Consider the following 20,354-nt stretch of genomic DNA (forward strand, 5'->3'; position numbering starts at 1 on the left):
AGTTCCTGCAGATTGGAGGGTGGCAAATGTAACCCCACTATTTAAAAAAGGGAGAGGAAACAGGGAACTACAGACCGGTTAGCCTAACATCAGTAGTAGGGGAAATGCTAGAATCTATTATAAAGGATGGGATAGCAGGACACTTAGAAAATATCAACGGAATTAGACAAAAGTCAACATGGATTTATGAAAGGGAAATCGTGTTTGACAAACCTACTGGAGTTTTTTTTTTTTGAGGATGTAACTGGTAGAATAGATAAGGGAGAGCCAGTGGATGTGGTGTATTTGGATTTTCAGAAGGCCTTTGATAAAGTCCCACATGAGGTTAGTGTGAAAAATTAAAGCACATGGGATTGGGGGTAATATACTGGCATGGATTGAAAATTGGTTAACAGACAGGAAAGAGAGAGAGAGTAGGAATAAATGGGTCTTTTTCGGGGTGGCAGACGGTGACTAGTGGGGTACCGCAGGGATCAGTGCTTGGGCCCCAGTTATTCACAATATATATATCAATGATTTGGATGAGGGAACCAAATGTAATATTTCCAAGTTTGCTGATGACACAAAACTAGGTGGGATTGTGAGTTGTGAGGAGGATGCAAAGAGGCTTCAAGGCAATTTAGACAAGTTGAGTGAGTGGGCAAATACATGGCAGATGCAGTATAACGTGGATAAATATGAAGTTATCCACTTCGGTAGGAAAAACAGAAAAGGTAGAGTACTATTTAAATGGCGATAGATTGGGAAATGCCTGGGTGCCCTTGTACACCAGTCACTGAAAGCAAACATGCAGGTGCAGCAAGCAGTTAGGAAGGCAAATGGTATGTTGGCCTTCATTGCAAGAGGATTTGAGTACAGGAGCAAGGATGTCTTACTATAGTTATACAGGGCCTTGGTGAGACCACACCTGGAGTACTGTGTGCAGTTTTGGTCTCCTTACCTAAGAAAGGATGTACTTGCCATAGAGGGAGTGCAGCGAAGGTTCACCAGGCTGATTCCTGGGATGGCAGGACTGTCGTACGAGGAGAGATTGGGTCGACTAGGCCTGTATTCACTAGAGTTTAGAAGAATGAGAGGGGATCTCATTGAAACGTAAAAATTCTGACCGGGCTAGACAGACTGGATGCAGGGAGGATGTTTCCCCTGGCTGGGGGGTCTAGAACGAGGGGTCACAGTCTCAGGATACAGGGTAGGACATTTAGGACTAAGATGAGGAGAAATTTCTTCACTCAGAGGGTGGTGAACCTGTGGAATTCTCTGCCACAGAAGGCTGTGGAGGCCAAGTCACTGAATATATTTAAGAAGGAGCTAGATAGATTTCTAGACACAAAAGGCATCAAGGGGTATGGGGAGAGAACGGGAATATGGTATTGAGATAGAGGATCAGCCATGATCATATTGAATGGCGGAGCAGGCTCGAAGGGCCGAATGGCCGACTCCTGCTCCTATTTTTCTATGTTTCTCTAAACAAATTCAGCAGGAAACACTTGGGCTAAAAACAAAAATATACCGAATCTGTTAAGATACCATCCACAACAAGTTCTTCCCATTTATATAAATAGAAACAGAGTGTTTTAATACAATGGGGTTCAAACAAACAATGACACAGACGGATAAGGAGCAGATTTGTGCCCAACACCCCCATGTGTTGGAATTCTTGATCTATGGTATCTGGATAGGCACCGCCAAAGGCTGAAAGACTGATCGGCATGCAAGTTACCTCGGGTCCAATTTCCTGCATCTCCGAAGGACTGGACCCAGGTCGCCTCCAATCCTTTTATGCGCCATTTTATTTTCCCCTGTGGGGTTTAAAAAAGTGAGGCGGCGGGGGGGAAAAAGAAATGTACCAGGTATGGAGGTTTCCTATATAATTGATATATTTCATCAAGTTTTTGTTGGATCTGTTTTCAATTAAATAATACATAGCCACTGAAATAAATCATTCTTTGTCAAATGTTGATGACTTAATTTGGGAGTGGGGAAGGGGTGGAACAAAGATTTACCGTGACCGAGTGTGAAACAATATCCAGAGCTGATCATCAATCCAGATGCTTCAGCAATATTACAGCTTCAACTCTACATCAATGCAGATTTCACACACTGGCTGGACTCAGATTCCAGTTGGTCTCAATACAGCCAAAACATTTTAATTGGCGATGGAAACAAAAGGAATGTTAAAATATCCTCCAATTTTGTTTTGCAAATCATTTGATATTTTATTGATGGCAAGAATCCTTTTTAAGAACCATCCCTGCACTGGATTAAGCATGAGCAAGATTGAAAAAAAAAAACCAATCAGCACCTTTGGTAAAACACTGCACGACCAATATTAAAAATCAATCGAAGTCATCTTTAAAGCACAGACTACTAGTTATAAACAGCAGCAAAAATACAGCCAAGAAATCAGCATACGGAGTCCAAGCTGCATTGCAGATGAAACAGCGAGGTCGAGGACAGCAAGTACTGCACAGCATGAGAAAACCTTGAATCAACTGATTCATCTCCCAGACATTATCACAAAATTTCACAAGATACCGACAGATAAGGAAGGCTTAAGCTCATCCACGTAGAAAATCCTAGTCCCTCAAATCATAGCATCCCAAACTGACTTCACGACCTAAAACTGCAAGCCCATTCCAAGCATTAATTACTCTTTTCAAGAACAACTGACATCAGCCCCAAATTTGCTTTTCACCAGTTTGAACCTGCGACACCCCCGCCCCCCTTGTAGTACACTGGATTTAACTTCCTTATGCAATTTAATCTCAGATGTACCTTTAAAAAGGTTCCCGGCTTTCAAATATTAAACGTCAAGTTTTTCCACTCTTTATAAAACTAGGAATTTGCCGAGTTTTTCTCTGTACTACCTCCAAGCCTTAAATGCTTCCCTTGGATCTTGTTGGCCAATGTTAGACACCGTACTCAAGGTGCGATATGACCAGATAACTAAGTCTCAGCACAACATCCGCTTAAAAAAAAAAATCACACTGTAATTATACTTTTTGCCAACTATTCACCCCTACCATTACTCTGGTGTAAGGTGGGCCATGCAATCATCATCTCCTCTCGCTCGTTCCCAATCAAGTTGGTACCTTTATCCTTCCAATTCAACTCAAGTGGGGGGGGGGGGGGGGAAAGCACATTTAAACTATGCATTTTTAACCTTTGGGAAATTCTACTTGACTTAAGAGCATTTTGCAGTTGCAAGGATGTCCAGTGTCTGCTAATAAACAATCCCAGCAAAGCAACTTGGCATCATCAAATTGAGCTGATTTTACGCTTTCATCAGCAACCATCAAAATGTCCGATTATCAATAGGTGTACTAAATGAGAAATGAAAACTAGAGCCTGCTCATCAACTGACAAGCTACTTACACTTAATTGAGGTAAAGAAAACTCAAATACACTTCAAAAACAAACCAAAACCTTGTGACAAATGTTTCAGCCCATTTATGATTGTAACCAACTAGTAGATAGAAACAAAGAAGATAGGAGCAGGAGTAGGCCATTCGGCCCCTCGAGCCTGCTCCACCATTCAATGAGATCATGGCTGATCATCCAAATTTAGTACCTTGTCCCTGCTTTCTCCCCATATCCTTTGATCCCTTTAGCCTTAAGAAATATATCTAACTCCTTCTTGAATATATTTAATGAATTGGCCTCAACTGCCTTCTGTGGTAGAGAATTCCACAGGTTCACCACTCTCTGGGTGAAGAAATGCCTCCTCATCTCAGTCCTAAATGGCTTACCCCTTATCCTTAGACTGTGACCCCTGGTTCTGGACTCCGCCATCAGGAACATCCTTCCTGCATCTAGTTTGTCCAGTCCTGTTAGAATTTTATAAGTTTCAATGAGATCCCCTCTCATTCTTCTAAACTCCAGTGAGTATAAGCCCAATCTCTCCTCATACGTCATTCCTGCCATCCCAGGTATCAGTCTGTAAATCTTCGCTGCACTCCCTCCATGGCAAGAACATCCTTCCTCAGATAAGGTGACCAAAACTGCACACAATACTCAAGGTGTGGTCTCACCAAGGCCCTGTACAACTGCAGCAAGACATCCTTGTTCCTGTACTTGAACCCTCTCGCTACGAAGGCCAACATACCATTTGCCTTCTTAACCGCCTGCTGTCCCTGCATGCTTACCTTCAGCGACTGGTGCACAAGGACACCCAGGTCTCGTTGCACTTCCCCTTCTCCCAATCTATTGCCATTCAGATAATAATCTGCCTTCCTGTTTTTGACACCAAAGTGGATAACCTCGCATTTATCCACTTTAGACTGCATCTGCCCAATCACCCAACCTGTCCAAATCATCCTGGAGTTTCTCGGCATCCTCCTCACAGCACACACGCCCACCCAGCTTTGTGTCGTCTGCAAACTTGGAGATATTACATCTAGCTCCCTCGTCCAGATCATTAATATATATTGTGAATAACTGGGGTCCTAGGACCGATCCCTGCGGTACCCCACTAGTCACTGCCTACCACTCGGAAAAAGACCCGTTTATTCCAACTCTGCTTCCTGTCTGCCAACCAGTTCTCTATCCAAGTCAGCACCTTGCCCCCAATCCTATGTGCCTTAACTTTACACGCTAATCTCTTATGCGGGACCTTATCGAAAGCCTTCTGAAAGTCCAAATACACCACATCCACTGGTTCTCCCGTATCTATTTTATCAGTTACATCCTCAAAAAATTCCAGTAGATTAGTCAAGCACGATTTACCTTTAGTAAATCCACGTTGACTTTGTCCGATCTCGTCACTGTTTTCCAAGTGCTCTTTGATTCTTCTAAAATATATATTGATGGATGGCCCAATAACTAGCCATATTTCACTCAAAAGTCTTTAATATGAAAGATAAAATTATAAAAACTCAGAACGAGGAGTTGCCGAATTGATTGTTCTGTACGTGGAAGGTTAGGATACGAGTGAAGAATCACCAACATTTTTATACCTCTTGCAAAAAGAATCCACAGAACAAAAGCCAGCCAGTCTGTAAACATGTCAATGATTTAAAAGTTCAATAAAACAAACTGCATAGTTGCTCAACCAGTTAATTATACTCCGCTTTGAACTCAGAGATCCAAACTTAGTTCATTTAAACTGCTCTCCTACACGGAAGCCTTGCTGTGACCCGAGGATGTGAAATTCTGAAAATAAATATAGTTTCAAGAAACCAACTTCAAAAGCAAATTCATTTTTTTCTTACACAATCAACACTGAAGTTATCCTGCAGATATTCTGCACTATACTTTTCATTTGGCTGTAACATGCAATATTTGAAGCAGGAACAGAACAGCAGGTCCAGAAAGGGGAATGGTGATATACTGCACTGCAGTGGCCCTGAACTCTGCAGAACCATAATACAGTACACCTTTTTGAACTGGAGACAATGTCTTACAGGGGTACCAGGAGAGGTTTAATATACTCATTTTGCAGAGCTCAAAATTAACAGTCTGATAAGCTTGAGTGCAATTGGTCAGCTTTTACTTTGAATTTAAATTTCTATTAGTGATGATGCCCTGTACGCTAAATTCTACAGTTGTGATTCTGTTGAAAGGTGCCTTCAAATTTGGCTTGGCTAGATACAAGAAAGCAAAAAGACTTGCATTTATATTGTGCCTTTCACGACCACCAGACATCCCAAAGCGCTGTACAGCCAATGAAGTACTTTTTTTTTTGGAAGCGTAGGCATTGTTGTAATGTAGGAAACACGGCAGCCAATTTACACACAGCAAGCTCCCACAAAACAGCAATGTGATAATGACCAGATAATCTGTTTTTACTGATGTCAATCGAAGGATAAATATTAGCCAGGACACGGAGAACTCGCCTGTTCTTCTTCAAATAGTGCCTTTTTTTTTATTTTTACTGAGGTTGGTTGAGGGATAAATATTGGCCAGGATACCAGGGGTATCGCCCCTGCTCTTCTTCAAAAATAGTGCCATGGGCTCTTTTACATCCACCCGAGAGAGTAGACGGGGCCTCAGTTTAACGTCTCATCCGAAAGAAGGCACCTCTGACAGTGCAGCGTTCCCTCAGCACTGCACTGGAGTGTCAGCCTAAATTTTTGTGCTCAAGTCTCTGGAGTGGGACTTGAACCCACAAAGTTCTGACTCAGGCCAACTGAGCTACAGCTGACTGCTTAACCAGTAAGTGCACAATGCAATACGGTACCAAGCTACAAAGACCTGGTTCAATCACTGGCCTATATGGAGGCGGGGGGGGGGGGGGGTACAACTGATCTCAAAGTCCCTGGGCTAAGGAACAAGTGCTTGGGCCCTTGATTCTGATCCCAACGATCTGCTCCGCCCCCTCCGCATATAAAACCAAATCAAGTTGCACCGATTATATTTTGTATTCATTACAATTTGTAGCACATCAGTGCAAGGAACATTTGCTGGGATTGTCAATGAAACAAGCAATCCAGATAATGGAGAGAAGTGTAAAAATGTTAACAGACTCTTCCAGAAATAACTTATTCATACCAGAAACAAATGCAGCTTCACACTAGTGCCAATTTGATCTAATTTTAATATCCAGCAATAGCTACATCTGATACCCCTTTCACTGATTTGCAATTTTCACAGTGTATTTCCGCATTATACAAATTTGGCTTAAGGACTTATAAATGTTTCAAACAAAAACCACAGCAAAATGGAGGCACTCCAGTCTGCTAGACGGTTTGTCGAGCATAAACCCCGGCAGAGACTGGTTGGGCCGAATGGCCTGTTTCTGTGCTGTGTATCCTATGTAATCCTACGTAAACTGGTGCAAACTGTCTGAAAGCTGATCATGCTGGCCAGGTTCAGGTGATGGGGCATTTTACAAACGTGAGCTTCGTACAATATTACACAAGGTTTTTTTTTTAAATAAATAATGAAGTGCTTCCAAATATAATAGCAGGCTTGGAGACCCCAGTAAGGGTGCAGTGTGGGAGTGGGTTTTAAAGCATTGTTCAAGTTTACACCATCTCAATCCCAAAATATGCAATTTAGTGAATAAATTTTTACTATTTCAGGAACTTAGGACAGATAGGCTGAAGCTAGTGTTTCAGATTGTTCTACTGTCCCCACTTCGTCGGTACAGTGCAGCCACAATAATTCATTCAAATCAGTTTCTGCCACCAATCAATTCTGGAAAGGGGCAGTTTTCAACAGTCATTGCCAAGGTTTAAACATCAGCACCGTCACGGAGGCATGGAAGCAAGCCGTTGACATCCTGCCTGATGTTGGTACATCCTCATTCACATAGGTTTGGATCCAGCATGTTCAGCCAGTTAAAATTGTACTTTTTAAAAAAAGGTTACAACATATAGATTTACTCCAGCAGCGATTCTCTATATATACAGAATATTTTTCTGCAATTATTCTTACTTACCCACCAGCCCTGCCCTCACTGATCTACAATGGCACATGGTCCCCGATGCACTGGATTTAAATTCCTTGTCCTCCAACCTCTCAATGGGTTTGAATCACCCCATCTCTCGAACCTCCTCCAGCCTTGTACTCTCTCCCATTCCCTTTGGCTTTCTGACTCTGGCTTTTTGTGCATTCCATCTTCACTTCGCCCCACCATCGGCGGAAGAGCCTTCAGCCATCTCATCCCTACACTCGAACTCCCTCCTGAAAGTCCTCCACCTCTCTCCAATACTTAAAAACCCTACTCAAAACCAAACTTTTGGATCGCTTCTCCTAACTACTCTTTCACAGCTCGACAGCTGTTGTCTATTTTATGTATTTTTTTCTGAAACTTGGGTGTTCCAGGTGCCTCCAAGACAGAGAAATGAAATACACCTGAGTGAAATCACCTGAGCCCCAAAAAGTGCTTTACAAGCAGATCAAAACTAATTTTATTTCCCGCTCACAGGCTCTAAGCTCACTGCCAAGTGCTCCCAATGCCTGATATTCTGATGGATAAACAAAGCCCTTGAGACAGCTGCAAGACTTAACAAAACCAATGTTGGCATCATAGAAGGAACACCCAAATTGCTCATGAGCAATGCCACAGCAGATCTACTAGTATATATTGAATTGAACAAAACTTAACTCCTTTAAAAGGAAATAATATTCCTATTAGAATAGCTTACACCCATACCCCCAAAGGCAGCTTTATATTCTTTTCAAAATACAGGCTTTAGTTTCTTGGGGCTTCTTGTGGCTTTTGAAAAAAACCGGTATCATTTTCTAAACTGAGAACTACTGATGTGATCCGGGGAGTAAATGAGCTGCAAACAAGTCACTTTTCTTGAGAGCTCAGCAGTTACACAATGCATTGATACGCAGGCCGGAGATATTAGTGCCATTTTTCAGTGCAAAAATAGATATTAAAGTCAGGAGAAAGACACTTCTACGGGTCAAAGTGCTAGCCATCAATGTACATTTCCAGAATTATCTGTAAAGAACAATTTTTCTCTCCTTGTTTGGGAGGAGGGGGGGGAAGGGGGGGGGGGGAAGGGGGGGAAGAGACACTAGGAGTGCTCAGAGAAAAAAGTGTCGGTTCTGAACATACTTAATTGGTCAATTCACTATTGAAATTTAGCTACACAGATATCAATTTTAAAGAATTCTATATCCTTTATAGAACATTGCACACGCACCTTATGAAATTTAACAAGATATGGTACACATTTTTCATATTACTATCCCAGATCTCATAGCACTGAATGCAGCGCAGCCTGCAAACCTACACAATATTTATTCACTGGAGTCAAGTTGCCCCAAGTATGAAGTTAAACTGAGCCAAATCAATTCTGCTGTCTGGAAATCTTCAACACAAATAAAAAAAAGTGTGGCTGTTTGACAAAGGGAGGATCAGGCTCAAGTATGATGCTACCTGTAAAACAGTCAACTGGCATTCACCATCCAGGGGACAAAGAATGGTTGGTGAGCTATCAGAGGGCTGGCAGTACCCTTGAACCAGTACCACAACACCAGTCAGCACCTTTAGGAGAGGGGGGGGGTGGGACAGAAAGAGAGAGAACTGATTCCAAAGATTTCTATATGAAATTGCCAGCACAATACCGACCGCCAGATGTGCTCACACAAGACGCGGCCAAAGGCAGCACACACTTCCACGTGATTTCCTATGCAGCAAAAGGTAGAGAAATAGGACGCCACCGCAAAGCGAAAATGGACAAAACTTCCCAGGCCACCCAAGCTTAGGTACAGATCCTTTGCAGAGGAGTTACACACCAATGTTTACATTCCTTCCTTAAAATATCATCTAGAAGGCTCCTAACCAGCCCAACACAGATATCAGGTTACAACACTAGTTCTACAACACTCATCTACTTATAAAAAAAATTATAAACATCCTCTTTTGTTAGAGATGGACAGCAACAATATTGACAATGTACTCTGCACTTTGAGTGGCAATTAACACAAACTACTCCCTTCAGTCACTTTTAACTGGAGGGTATACATAAGGCACAGGCCTCTATGAACCCTTTGCATTTGTTGCAGTGCCGGGTTCACAATTGCAACCATTCACTGCGATCTTGGAATGCAGCCCATAGAGTTCACAGGGGTTAGCTATCTCTGGAAAATTCTCTGTACTATGTCCTCATTCCCATATGGCTAGCTGCTATCAGTTGGCACATTAACAGACGAGGTCCTTACATTTCACAATTGAACTATGCAGTTCACATAAACCAAGCAAATGTAGCGTTGCATACAGGACATGCACATTGAAGCATAACCTTTTAATTCACTTGAATTAAGATTTATGAATGTTACAAATTTTGAAAGCCTTTCTTTAAATTGGACAAGAGCAACAAAAAGTAGCATTTTATATCAAATCTTCCACCCCCTCCAAAAAACAAAGCAGCATCATTGACATTCTACTCGAACCTCAATTAATGCATAGATTCCCCTCCCACACTTAAAGAATAACCAATAATCAACTTCCCTTTACCTTAGACTCTGCACAAGTTACACAGTTGCCCCCATTTCAGAAAGCGAGCGAAGTATTAGACAAGTCCATGGTGTTAGTTACTGCCTCGGAGACTGGCACCACACAAGCCTGATATCTCATCCAAAAATGCTGTCCCACAGCAGTGTAGTATTCTCCCAATCACTAAATTAGATATGAGCACAAGTTCTTTTCTCTCTCTCTCTCCCCCCCCCCCCCCCCCCCACCACTAAAGATTATTTATGGTAACACACCAACGGAGATCTAAAAATAGCTCTTGCCACCATCATATGCATTCAACCCAGTTTCAGCTGTGTTATACAAGTCTCTTACTAATGAGTCCCCAAGATCTGTAGCTCATTTCAATAAACCAGACATTTATCGTTTTGATGTAATTTGAGTGAGACTATTTCTCACATGACTGTACATAGTTAAATTCTTTTAAACATTTTGTAAAGTGTATACAGCCAAAGTCTGCACTGTACCTAGAGATATTGGATGAAGGGGTCAAAACATTTCCACTGGTCAAAGTTCTGGAACTTGCTTGGTATTTCATTTCAACAAAATGTCCCACAGACCCGTGAAAGAACGCCCAATACTGGTGTCCTGTCACTCAAAGAACCCCCGGTATTGGAACAGTTTCCATGGGAATAACTGGCAAAAACTCTACTGCAGCAATAAACACCAAACAGGCAGGGTTTGAATTAGGGGCCCTGGGACAATATTGCGATCAACCCACACACTTCACACCCACGCGAGCGCCAAACACAATGCTGGGCTTGGAGGATATATTTTTAAGGAGTTTGAATGATCAATTAATTTGTCGGAGAGTTCTTTTACAGTTAGCTAGTGGTTTCTCAACTTTAAAGCAGACAGTTGCAGCACTAAATAGCTTTGAAGACTTAATATGAAATGGTTACTGAAAGGAGTAATAAAAAATGATACACACCCTAATCAGATACAATACTTCAATTATTTTCTTCCAATATAGGTAAGCATGCAATTGAGAAAAGTTAACTTAACAGCAATACTTGACTGCCTTTTCATGACAGCAGACAACTACATCAATATGTAGTTTAACTAGGTCATGAGATCATAGACCAATTCTTTTCAGTTATAGTTATTCAATATCCAGTACTTATTTTGGCACAGATTAGGAGTCTGCTCCAACTAAAGTCAGCTGTTCTCTGCTTCATCCTGCTTTGAATCAGCGTTGGTGCTTGAGATACAATTTTATTCTGTGGAAAGAATACTGTTCTTAACCCACACAGTCTGTTAGTTACACTTTGGGGAGACCTGTTAAACCAGGTCACATTTCTCTACATGCACATCGCCAGTAGTGCAAAAAGCCGATGCCTCATTTGAATGCACAAACAGTGGATAACCACAGCTGTTAACCCAACAGCAAAGTGGCAGTCCGTTAATGACTAGAAAATAAGAACTAGTATACTCATTATATACTGTGGTCAAAGTAAAGCCCACGCCAAGGATAGTTCTCCTAAATATGCAACACCCTGGTTTGATGCAGTTAAGGGTTGCTAATGTGCAAAATTCTATTCAACTCTCATTTTCCACTTATGCTTGGCAACCAAAATGCCTCAGCCACAGCTGACACTCTGTCTAACTCTTGCTAAAAAAGTCTATTTTTAAATTTTTTTTTTTTTTTAATATATAAAAGCTACAGATTGCGTTTCTGGGGCATTACTAAACTAGGAACTATTTGACCAAGTGGCAATGTTATGAAATACCACAACTTACACACCTTATTAAAATGAACTTTTGAGCACAAATGTGATCTCCAGGCCTACATCAAGTGCATCGGTATATCCCCTTGAGGCTATAGCTAGGCCTAAAGTTCAAGGTATTTTACGTAGCTAGCCAGGGAGAAAAAAAAGGCTTTACTCAAAAACACCAGTCTTGTGGAAATTGGCATTATAAAAATCTGACATACTACATAGAGTTTTTAGGCAGTAGACAAGGAATCACAGTATAAACAGCAAAAAAGGGACACCATCTTCTAACTCCAGATTTCTTGGTGTTCAATTATTCCAAAGGCTGACAGAATATTTGGTAGTTAGTTACATCATGTCCAAAACCACTTATCCGTCTGCATTTTTGCCATACCATGATGAAGGAACGTTTTGAAAAAGTGAGGTTTTTTCCCCCTCCCCCATAAAAAGGAAATTGCTCAAGACTAATTTTACATGTTATACAGCTATGCCAACAGAAATGAACAGCATTAAGTTTAAAATTGCAACCGATGGATCATTACTGTGGATTTAGTACTTTTCTGCTGCAAATCTGAACTGAGAGACAATTAGCAAACACCGATACCCACTACCAGAGGCCTAGAGGAATAATTTAAAATGTACCAAAATCAATACACTGTGACTCCTCAAAGTTCAGCTCAGTATTAATGAATTAAATTAATGCCAAACATTGGGTTGTTCACTTAGCTGGACACAGCACCTCATTAGATGCAATTAGGCCAGATTTTTTTAATCCTTAACTGCTGAGAGATTTGGTAACTAGTTTAATACTGGGTTGTTCAATTAACTGAATACAGCACTTCACATATGCAACAATTAGGGCTGGATAAATTACTCTTTTGAATATTAATTATAATATAACAGCAATAATTTAAAGAAAGTGATAACACTGGATTTCTGTTGCTCAGCCTTAACTATGTTTAAAATGTAGGCAATAAAAATCAACCATTATTTTTCTCAAAATTTAACCTTAATATTTTTTTTTAAGTGGTAATTATGTTATTTTATTATAATATTTTTTTTTGTGAAATGAGCTTTTGAAAAGGGAGGTAATTTGTCAACTCAATGCGATTTCAAACCATAAATGGAAGATTTAGACTTGGTTTTGTAAAAGACTCTCAGGCCATCTAATGGCAGCCCCAAAAGGTGGGGTCATTCGGCAAGGTTGATTGTTATAATCCATTTCCTGGATGTCTCCTCAATCGGCACATACACAAAAACTGTTCGTTCATTGCAGAATAGTTATCTTTGATCCCTTGTCTTTGCAGTGTCAGTAGGGTGGCAGCAAAGAAGTTACTAAATTTGCCTCAGCAGCACCCCCAGGGGGAAAACAAAACAGCATCCCCACTCCTGCGTGCTATTTAGTGATCCATGCTGGACAGGATTGGGCTCAGCTGTGATGGTTTCCACAGTCCAATAACTCACCTACACTTACTGTTCAGGATCACGTGAACTCCTACTTAGTGAGTTACCAGAGGGTGTGGATACCTGTAAAACCATACCCCAGCACTAGCTACCACATTTGGGAAAGGGGTGGCGAATAAAAAAAGTTATAAATGGTGTACCATTTTTTAATACCAGGTGCCCAGAATGCAAAAAAAAAAGCAAACATCTATTCAATAGGATAAAAAACAATCATACCTGTCTTCATCTCCATCAATCTGTATAGGTATCGAGAACACAGAATTTGTGAGGCTGTTCATTGGGCTAGCCACTTGCAAATGCAGACGGTTACCAAGAATTTCTGGAATAAGAGGCTTCATAGAGGGCTTGCTTTCGCCAGACTGAGGTGTCGGAGGTATAAGGTGCTCCGAATTCCGTCTCTCCTCTAGCTGGCCTATACCTTGCTGTGTCTGGAACAGGTTGGTCTGCGACATGTTTGAAGATAAGTTGATTAAACCTTGCATCACAGGAGGAAGCCCAGATTGCAGGAGGCCGGTACTCCCGGTCATTGGTGTCTGGGTACTTTGCTGCGATTGAACCATTGTTGCTGGAACACTTGGCATAGTAACAGAAGTGGCAGATACACTAGGCACCACAGCAGGCACACCAGTCGGTACACCTGAAACGCCAGTACTAGGCACATTTTGGATGCCAGCAGCCACATTGGGTTGTCCACTGGGCAACCCAGACACCTGACTGACCATTCCAGACTGGAGACCTGAAGCTTGGTGCTGTTGGGTTAAATGTTGTTGCGGAACACCCGACGACCCCAAACTTTGTTGCTGCAAGATCAGACCCTGTGCAGGACCTGGCTGAGCATTCTGCATCCCTTGCCCACCCTGATTGACCAAATCACAGCTCTGGGCTGGCACTCCCATCACTTGCGCTCCACTGGCAGATGATTGCATCACTGGTGAAGGACCATGACTTGTCGCTTGGCCTGCAGGCAGGCTAGCAGCGGCAGTATTCTGGAGTACTGTACCTGGTGAAGGTTGCGGAACAGTTCCTGGACCCTGCATAACCGGCAGATGTTGCATATATTCTGTGTGGCTGTTTGGAGCAGTAGGCTGTGGTGGCAGTAAATGCGGAATCTGGGTCTGAGAAAACTGAAACTGAGGCTGGGAAGCAGGGATATTCGCAGTCTGTTGAGAAACCCCAACCACGTTAGTCTGGGAAATAGATGCACTGGGTGTATGAATGGCCATGCCATTAATCCCGGTCTGCAGAACACCCAGCTGCCCCAAGCTATTCTGCAGGTTTACCTGCGACTGATGCTGCTGGCCAGCCACCGCAGAGGTGGCGTAGATTTGAGTGGCGGACGCCGCTTGAGACACTGTTGACTGCTGCCCCTTGACGAAACTTTGGTGCTGGTTGATCGCCTCCGACTGGGCCAACTGCGTGGCCGTGGCGTTGAGCGGGGTGTCGGCCAGGGACTCGGCGGCGTGCACCGAGTGGACGGCGGGGAGGATGCCCGAGCTGGCGGTGGCCCCCAAACCGCTGTCCCTGTCGGCGCACGGCGGCTCCAGGGCGGCGGCGGTGCTGCTGCTGTTGTGGGGGTGAGGGTGGTGGTGGTTGTGCCGGATGGCGCCGCCGTCCGAGTCGCGATCGTAAAACTCGGTGCAAGTCCAGCGGCCTCTGCGGAAAGGCTCGCCCGAGCCGTGGTCCAGCTTGATGACCCTGAAGCGGGAGGTGCAGGCCGCCGCCGGCTGCATGGCGACTCCCCCCCCGGTGGCAGTGCCGCTGGCCGAGGTGGACGGGGCCGGCGTGGCTCCCGGTGCCTGTACCGTGCCGGGCAGCGGGGTGACCGTCCCTCCACCTCCTCCTCCTCCTGGGGCGGCCAGTCGGGATCCGAAAGCTGCCCCCACTCCATCCCGGTCGTGGGGGATGTTGGGCGACACCGCCCCGGGGGTGTCCGCCTCGCCCACGTTGTTGAGGGTCTCGTCCGAAGAGCTGCGGCCACACACCTCGGCGTGCTCGTAGTCGGTGGCCCGGGACGAGACGTCGAAGATCTCGGAGGAGATATCCTCGGTGCGGGACTCGTCCGGATCCTCCAGGCTCTCGGTGTCCTCGGTGATGCTGCTGGCCGCCACCTGAGCCGTGGTCACGCTGGTGATCTGGAAACCGCTCTTCTTTTTAACCGGCATTTTGAACACTTCACAAAAAAAAAGATATATATAGTGTCGAGCCTTTTTTTTTTAAACCTTCTCTCTCGTCCGACCCCAGGAAAAAAAATTAAATCCACACGAGTAAAGTCTGTAGTTTGCTTTTCAGTTTAACAAGTGTCGTGAAACACCAGACACAATCCTCCTCTCCTCTCCTTTTATAATAATTCACAGCAGTTCTGAAAAACCAACACGCACCATCTTCTCCTTGTTGCGGTGGAAATATCCAAGCCGAGAGAAAAAAATTGATTAAAGTTCTTTTTGAATGGGCAAATAAATCTTCAGAGTTTGCAGATTGTTCTGTAGGGGGGTTTTTCCCTCCCTTTTAAACCTCTCTCACAAAACCAAAAAAAAAATGAACTAACACAGTTGGAAACAATGTCTGAAGCAAACCATCTCTGCAGCTCCTCTTGGGTTACAACTGAATCCTCCTTCGAGAAAGGGGGTGTGAGGAAGAATTTGTCTTTTCCTCCTCCCGCACTTGTCTTTTTTTTTCCTCTCTTTACTTTTCCTCCTTCAGCAGCCAAGGGTGGCACTTTAGCAACGTGTGGACGACTCCAGCTCCCTCTCATCAGTGACAACGACACACCATCTTCCTTCTTCCACTTACAACAAGCACTGCGGGCAGCTCAGGTCCTCGGTGTTTGGAGAGGGGGGGTTTTCCACCCCACCCCCCTTTTTCAACAACTCTCCCAATTTATTTTCTTCAGACTTCTTTTCTCTTGTCGATTAAACGCAGAGAGAGAGTGAGGAGGAGGAGGGGGTGAAGGAGTGAGAAGCTTGCTGTGGTCGAATTGACAAAAGCAATGGGCTTTTTTTTTTTGAAAGCGAGTCCTGCCCGGAATGGATCAGCAGCTGCTGCTTTTTTTCTTTAATTTCCTCCCCCCCCCCCTCTCTCTCCTCCCCTCTTTCCTTTCCCCCCACCCCTCTCGTAGCGTTTCCCAAATGAAGAATAAGGCGGCGGCAATCGGAGTGGCGCAGCTTCCCCCCGGGGTTAAAGCTGCCGGGCAGACGGACGGACAGACAGAAGGGCCGGCCGGTGTCGCAGATACAATCCCGACTCTCTCTCTCTCTCTCTCCTCCCGGGACTAAACCCCCCACCTTCCCCCCTCTCCTCCTCCTCCTCCTCCACCACTCTCTTCTCCTCCTCCTGCTCCTGCTGTTTGCCCGCGGCAGGGTAGCTCCCCCCGGGCTGCCTGGGGGGAGAGAGGGGGAACGGGGGACGGACCTTTCACTAACCCGAGCCGCCCAGCGATGCCATCCGCCTTCTTTCCGCCCGAGGGGAATGAGAAAGAGGGAGGGGGAAGGGAAGGGCTGGTGGTGGACCGGGGCCTTCAGCACAGCTCAGGAGCGCGGCCTTTCTCTCCCCACTACTACCACCACCCCACACAACAGAGGATTTTAAATGGCGAGGAGAGGGGGGGGGGGGGGAGGAATTTATTTCTCTTTTATTGGTCTATTTATTATTGTGGAGGGGGCACTCGGTTTTGCTCTCCCTGTCTCTCTCTCACACGGGCCCTGCCTCTCCGCTCTCCCCCAGCCCCGCTCCCTCACTGCACTCAAACCAAGATGGCGCCGCCGCACGGCGCTCTGGGAACGTCGCCACGCCGCGCCCCTTCGCCAGTGACGTCACCGCGCTCCCCGCCCCACGTACAGAGCCACACTGTCAAAGCTGGGCAGTAGATTGCATTCACACACTTACATCAGATATGCTCATTGATATCTACACAGGTATCTGCTCATTGATATCTACGCAGGTATCTGTTCATCGATATCTACGCAGGTATCTGTTCATCGACATCTACGCAGGTATCTGTTCATCGACATCTACGCAGGTATCTGTTCATCGACATCTACGCAGGTATCTGCTCATCGATATCTACGCAGGTATCTGTTCATTGATATCTACGCAGGTATCTGCTCATTGATATCTACACAGGTATCTGCTCATTGATATCTACACAGGTATCTGTTCATTGATATCTACACAGGTATCTGCTCATTGATATCTACACAGGTATCTGCTCATTGATATCTACGCAGGTATCTCTTCATTGATATCTACGCAGGTATCTGTTCATTGATATCTACGCAGGTATCTGTTCATTGATATCTACACAGGTATCTGTTCATTGACATCTACACAGGTATCTGCTCATCGATATCTACACAGGTATCTGCTCATTCATATCTACACAGGTATCTGTTCATTGATATCTACACAGGTATCTGCTCATTGATATCTACACAGGTATCTGTTCATTGATATCTACACAGGTATCTGTTCACACCCATACTCTGACACATAAGTATTACACACACACACACATTGTGAAATGTTGTCCCTACACCAGTATTAATATCTGTAACATACATAGAAATATAGAAGACAGGAGCAGGAGTAGGTCATTCGGCCCCTCGAGCTTGTTCCGCCATTTAATGAGATCATGGCTGATCATCCAAATTCAGTACCCTGTCCCTGCTTTCTCCCCATATCCCTTGATCCCTTTAGAAACATAGAAGATAGCAGCAGGAGTAGGCCATTCGGCCCCTCGAGCCCGCTCCGCCATTCAATGAGATCATGGCTGATCATTCAAATTCAGTACCCTGTCCCTGCTTTCCCCCATATCCCTTGATCCCTTTAGCCTTAAGAAATATATCTAACTCCTTGAATATATTTAATAAGTTGGCCTCAACTGCCTTCTGTGGTAGAGAATTCCACAGGTTCACCACTCTCTGGGTGAAGAAATTCCTCCTCATCTCAGTCTTAAATGGCTTACCCCTTATCCTTAGACTGTGACCCCTGGTTCTGGACTCCCCCGCCATCGGGAACATCCTTCCTGCATCTAGTCTGTCTAGTCCTGTTAGAATTTTATAAGTTTCAATGAGATCCCCTCTCATTCTTCTAAACTCTAGCGAATATAAGCCTAATCGACCCAATCTCTCTTCATACGTCATTCCTGCCATCACAAATATCAGTCTGGTGAATCTTCGCTGCACTCCCTCCATGGCAAGAACATCCTTCCTCAGATAAGGCGACTAAAACTGCACTCAATACTCAAGGTGTGGTCTCACCAAGGCCCTGTACAACTGCAGCAAGATATCCTTGCTCCTGTACTCTAATCCTCTCGCTATGAAGGCCAACATACCATTTGCCTTCTTAACCGCCCGCTGCACCTGCATGCTTACCTTCAGTGATTGGTGCACAAGGACACCCAGGTCTCGTTGCACTTCCCCTTCTCCCAATCTATTGTCGTTCAGATAATAATCTGTCCTCCTGTTTTTGCCACCAAAGTGGATAACCTCGCATTTATCCACATTATACTGCATCTGCCATGCATCTGCCCAATCACCCAACCTGTCCAAATCATACTGGAGTTTCTCGGCATCCTCCTCACAGCACACATGCCCACCCAGCTTTGTGTCGTCTGCAAACTTGGAGATATTACATCTAGTTCCCTTGTCTAGATCATTAATATATATTGTGAATAACTGGGGTCCTAGCATCGATCCCTGTGGTACCCCACTAGTCACTGCCTGCCACTCGGAAAAAGACCCGTTTATTCCAACTCTTTGCTTCCTGTCTGCCAACCAGTTCTCTATCCAAGTCAGTACCTTACCCCCAATCCCATGTGCTTTAATTTTGCATGCCAATCTTTTATGCGGGACCTTATCGAAAGCCTTCTGAAAGTCCAAATACACCACATCCACTGGTTCTCCCTTATGTATTCTACCAGTTACATCCTCAAAAAATTCCAGTAGATTAGTCAAGCACGATTTACCTTTTGTAAATCCATGTTGACTTTGTCCGATCCTGCCACTGTTTTCCAAGTGCTATGCTATTACATCTTTTATAATGGACTCTAGCATTTTCCCCACTACCAATGTCAGGCTTACCGGTCTATAATTCCCCATTTTCTCTCTACCACCTTTTTTAAATAGCGGGGTTACATTAGCTACCCTCCAATCCATGGGAACTATTCCAGAGTCTATAGAATTTTGGAAAATGACCAGCAATGCATCTACTATTTCTAGGGCCACTTCCTTAAGTACCCTAGGATGTAGATTATCAGGCCCTGGGGATTTATCGGCCTTCAATCCCGTCAATTTCCCTAACACCATTTCCCTACAAATACTGATTTCATTCAATTCCTCCATCTCATTAGACCCTATGTTCCCCGACATCTCTGGGAGGTTATTTGTGTCCTCTTTTGTGAAGACAGAACCAAATTATGTATTTAATTGGTCTGCCATTGTTTTGTTCCCCATTATAAATTCCCCTGATTCTGACTGCAAGGGCCTACGCTTGACTTCACCAATCTTTTTCTCTTCACATATCTATAAAAGCTTTTACAGTCAGTTATTATGTTCCCTGCAAGCTTACTCTCACACATATTGATTCATTCATACATGTAATGCGTACACGCATAACACTATCTTTATACACAGGTTTCCACACACACACAGATATATATATTCTGGTCAGCTGTGGCTCAGTGGGTAGCACTCTCGTCTCTGAGTCAGAAGGTCGTGGGTTCAAGTCCCACTCCAGTGACTTGAGCACAAAAATCTAGGCTGACACTCCAGTGCAGTACTGAGTGAGAGCTGCACTGTGGGAGGTGCCGTTTTTCGGATGTGACGTTAAACCGAGGTCCTGTCTGCTCTCTCAGGTAGACGTAAAAGATCCCACGGCACTATTTTGAAGAAGAGCAGGAGAGTTATCCCCGGTGTTCTAGCCAATATTTACCCTTCGATCAACATCACTGAAAATTACTTCACTGGCTGTAAAGCACTTTGGGGCGTCCGGTGGTCATGAAAGGAGCTATATAAAAGCAAGTCTGTTTTTTTATATACAATACCGATTCATTCATACATGTAATAAGTGTATGCATAACACTAGCTTTATACAGAGATTTCCATACACACACATACATATATATTCATATATACACACAAATACAGAAGAAACCTCTTTACCCAGAGAGTGGTGAGAATGTGGAACTCGCTACCACAGGGAGTGGTTGAAGCAAATAGTATAGATGCATTTAAGGGGAGGCTAAACAAGCA

General features: G+C 44.1%; 1 protein-coding gene across 3 annotated transcripts in view; it reads right to left on the minus strand.

The window, feature by feature from the left end:
• tsc22d2 (TSC22 domain family 2) overlaps positions 1-16,193 on the minus strand; it is a 92,963-nt gene extending 76,770 nt beyond the window's left edge. For 2 of the 3 annotated variants that reach the window (XM_085989819.1, XM_085989818.1), the window contains exon 1: positions 13,324-16,191. In XM_085989819.1, coding sequence (XP_085845945.1) covers positions 13,324-15,269 — 1,946 coding nt within the window. In that variant the 5' untranslated portion in view covers positions 15,270-16,191. Of the gene's footprint in view, positions 1-13,323 lie in introns of all 3 variants that reach the window. The other variant, XM_085989820.1, reaches the window with a different exon arrangement.
• Positions 16,194-20,354: the final 4,161 nt, after the last annotated feature.

This window comes from Somniosus microcephalus, chromosome 6 (assembly GCF_052327205.1).
Source record: "Somniosus microcephalus isolate GS21.2 chromosome 6, FLI_Smic_1.0, whole genome shotgun sequence".
Classification (NCBI taxonomy): Eukaryota; Metazoa; Chordata; class Chondrichthyes; order Squaliformes; family Somniosidae; genus Somniosus; species Somniosus microcephalus.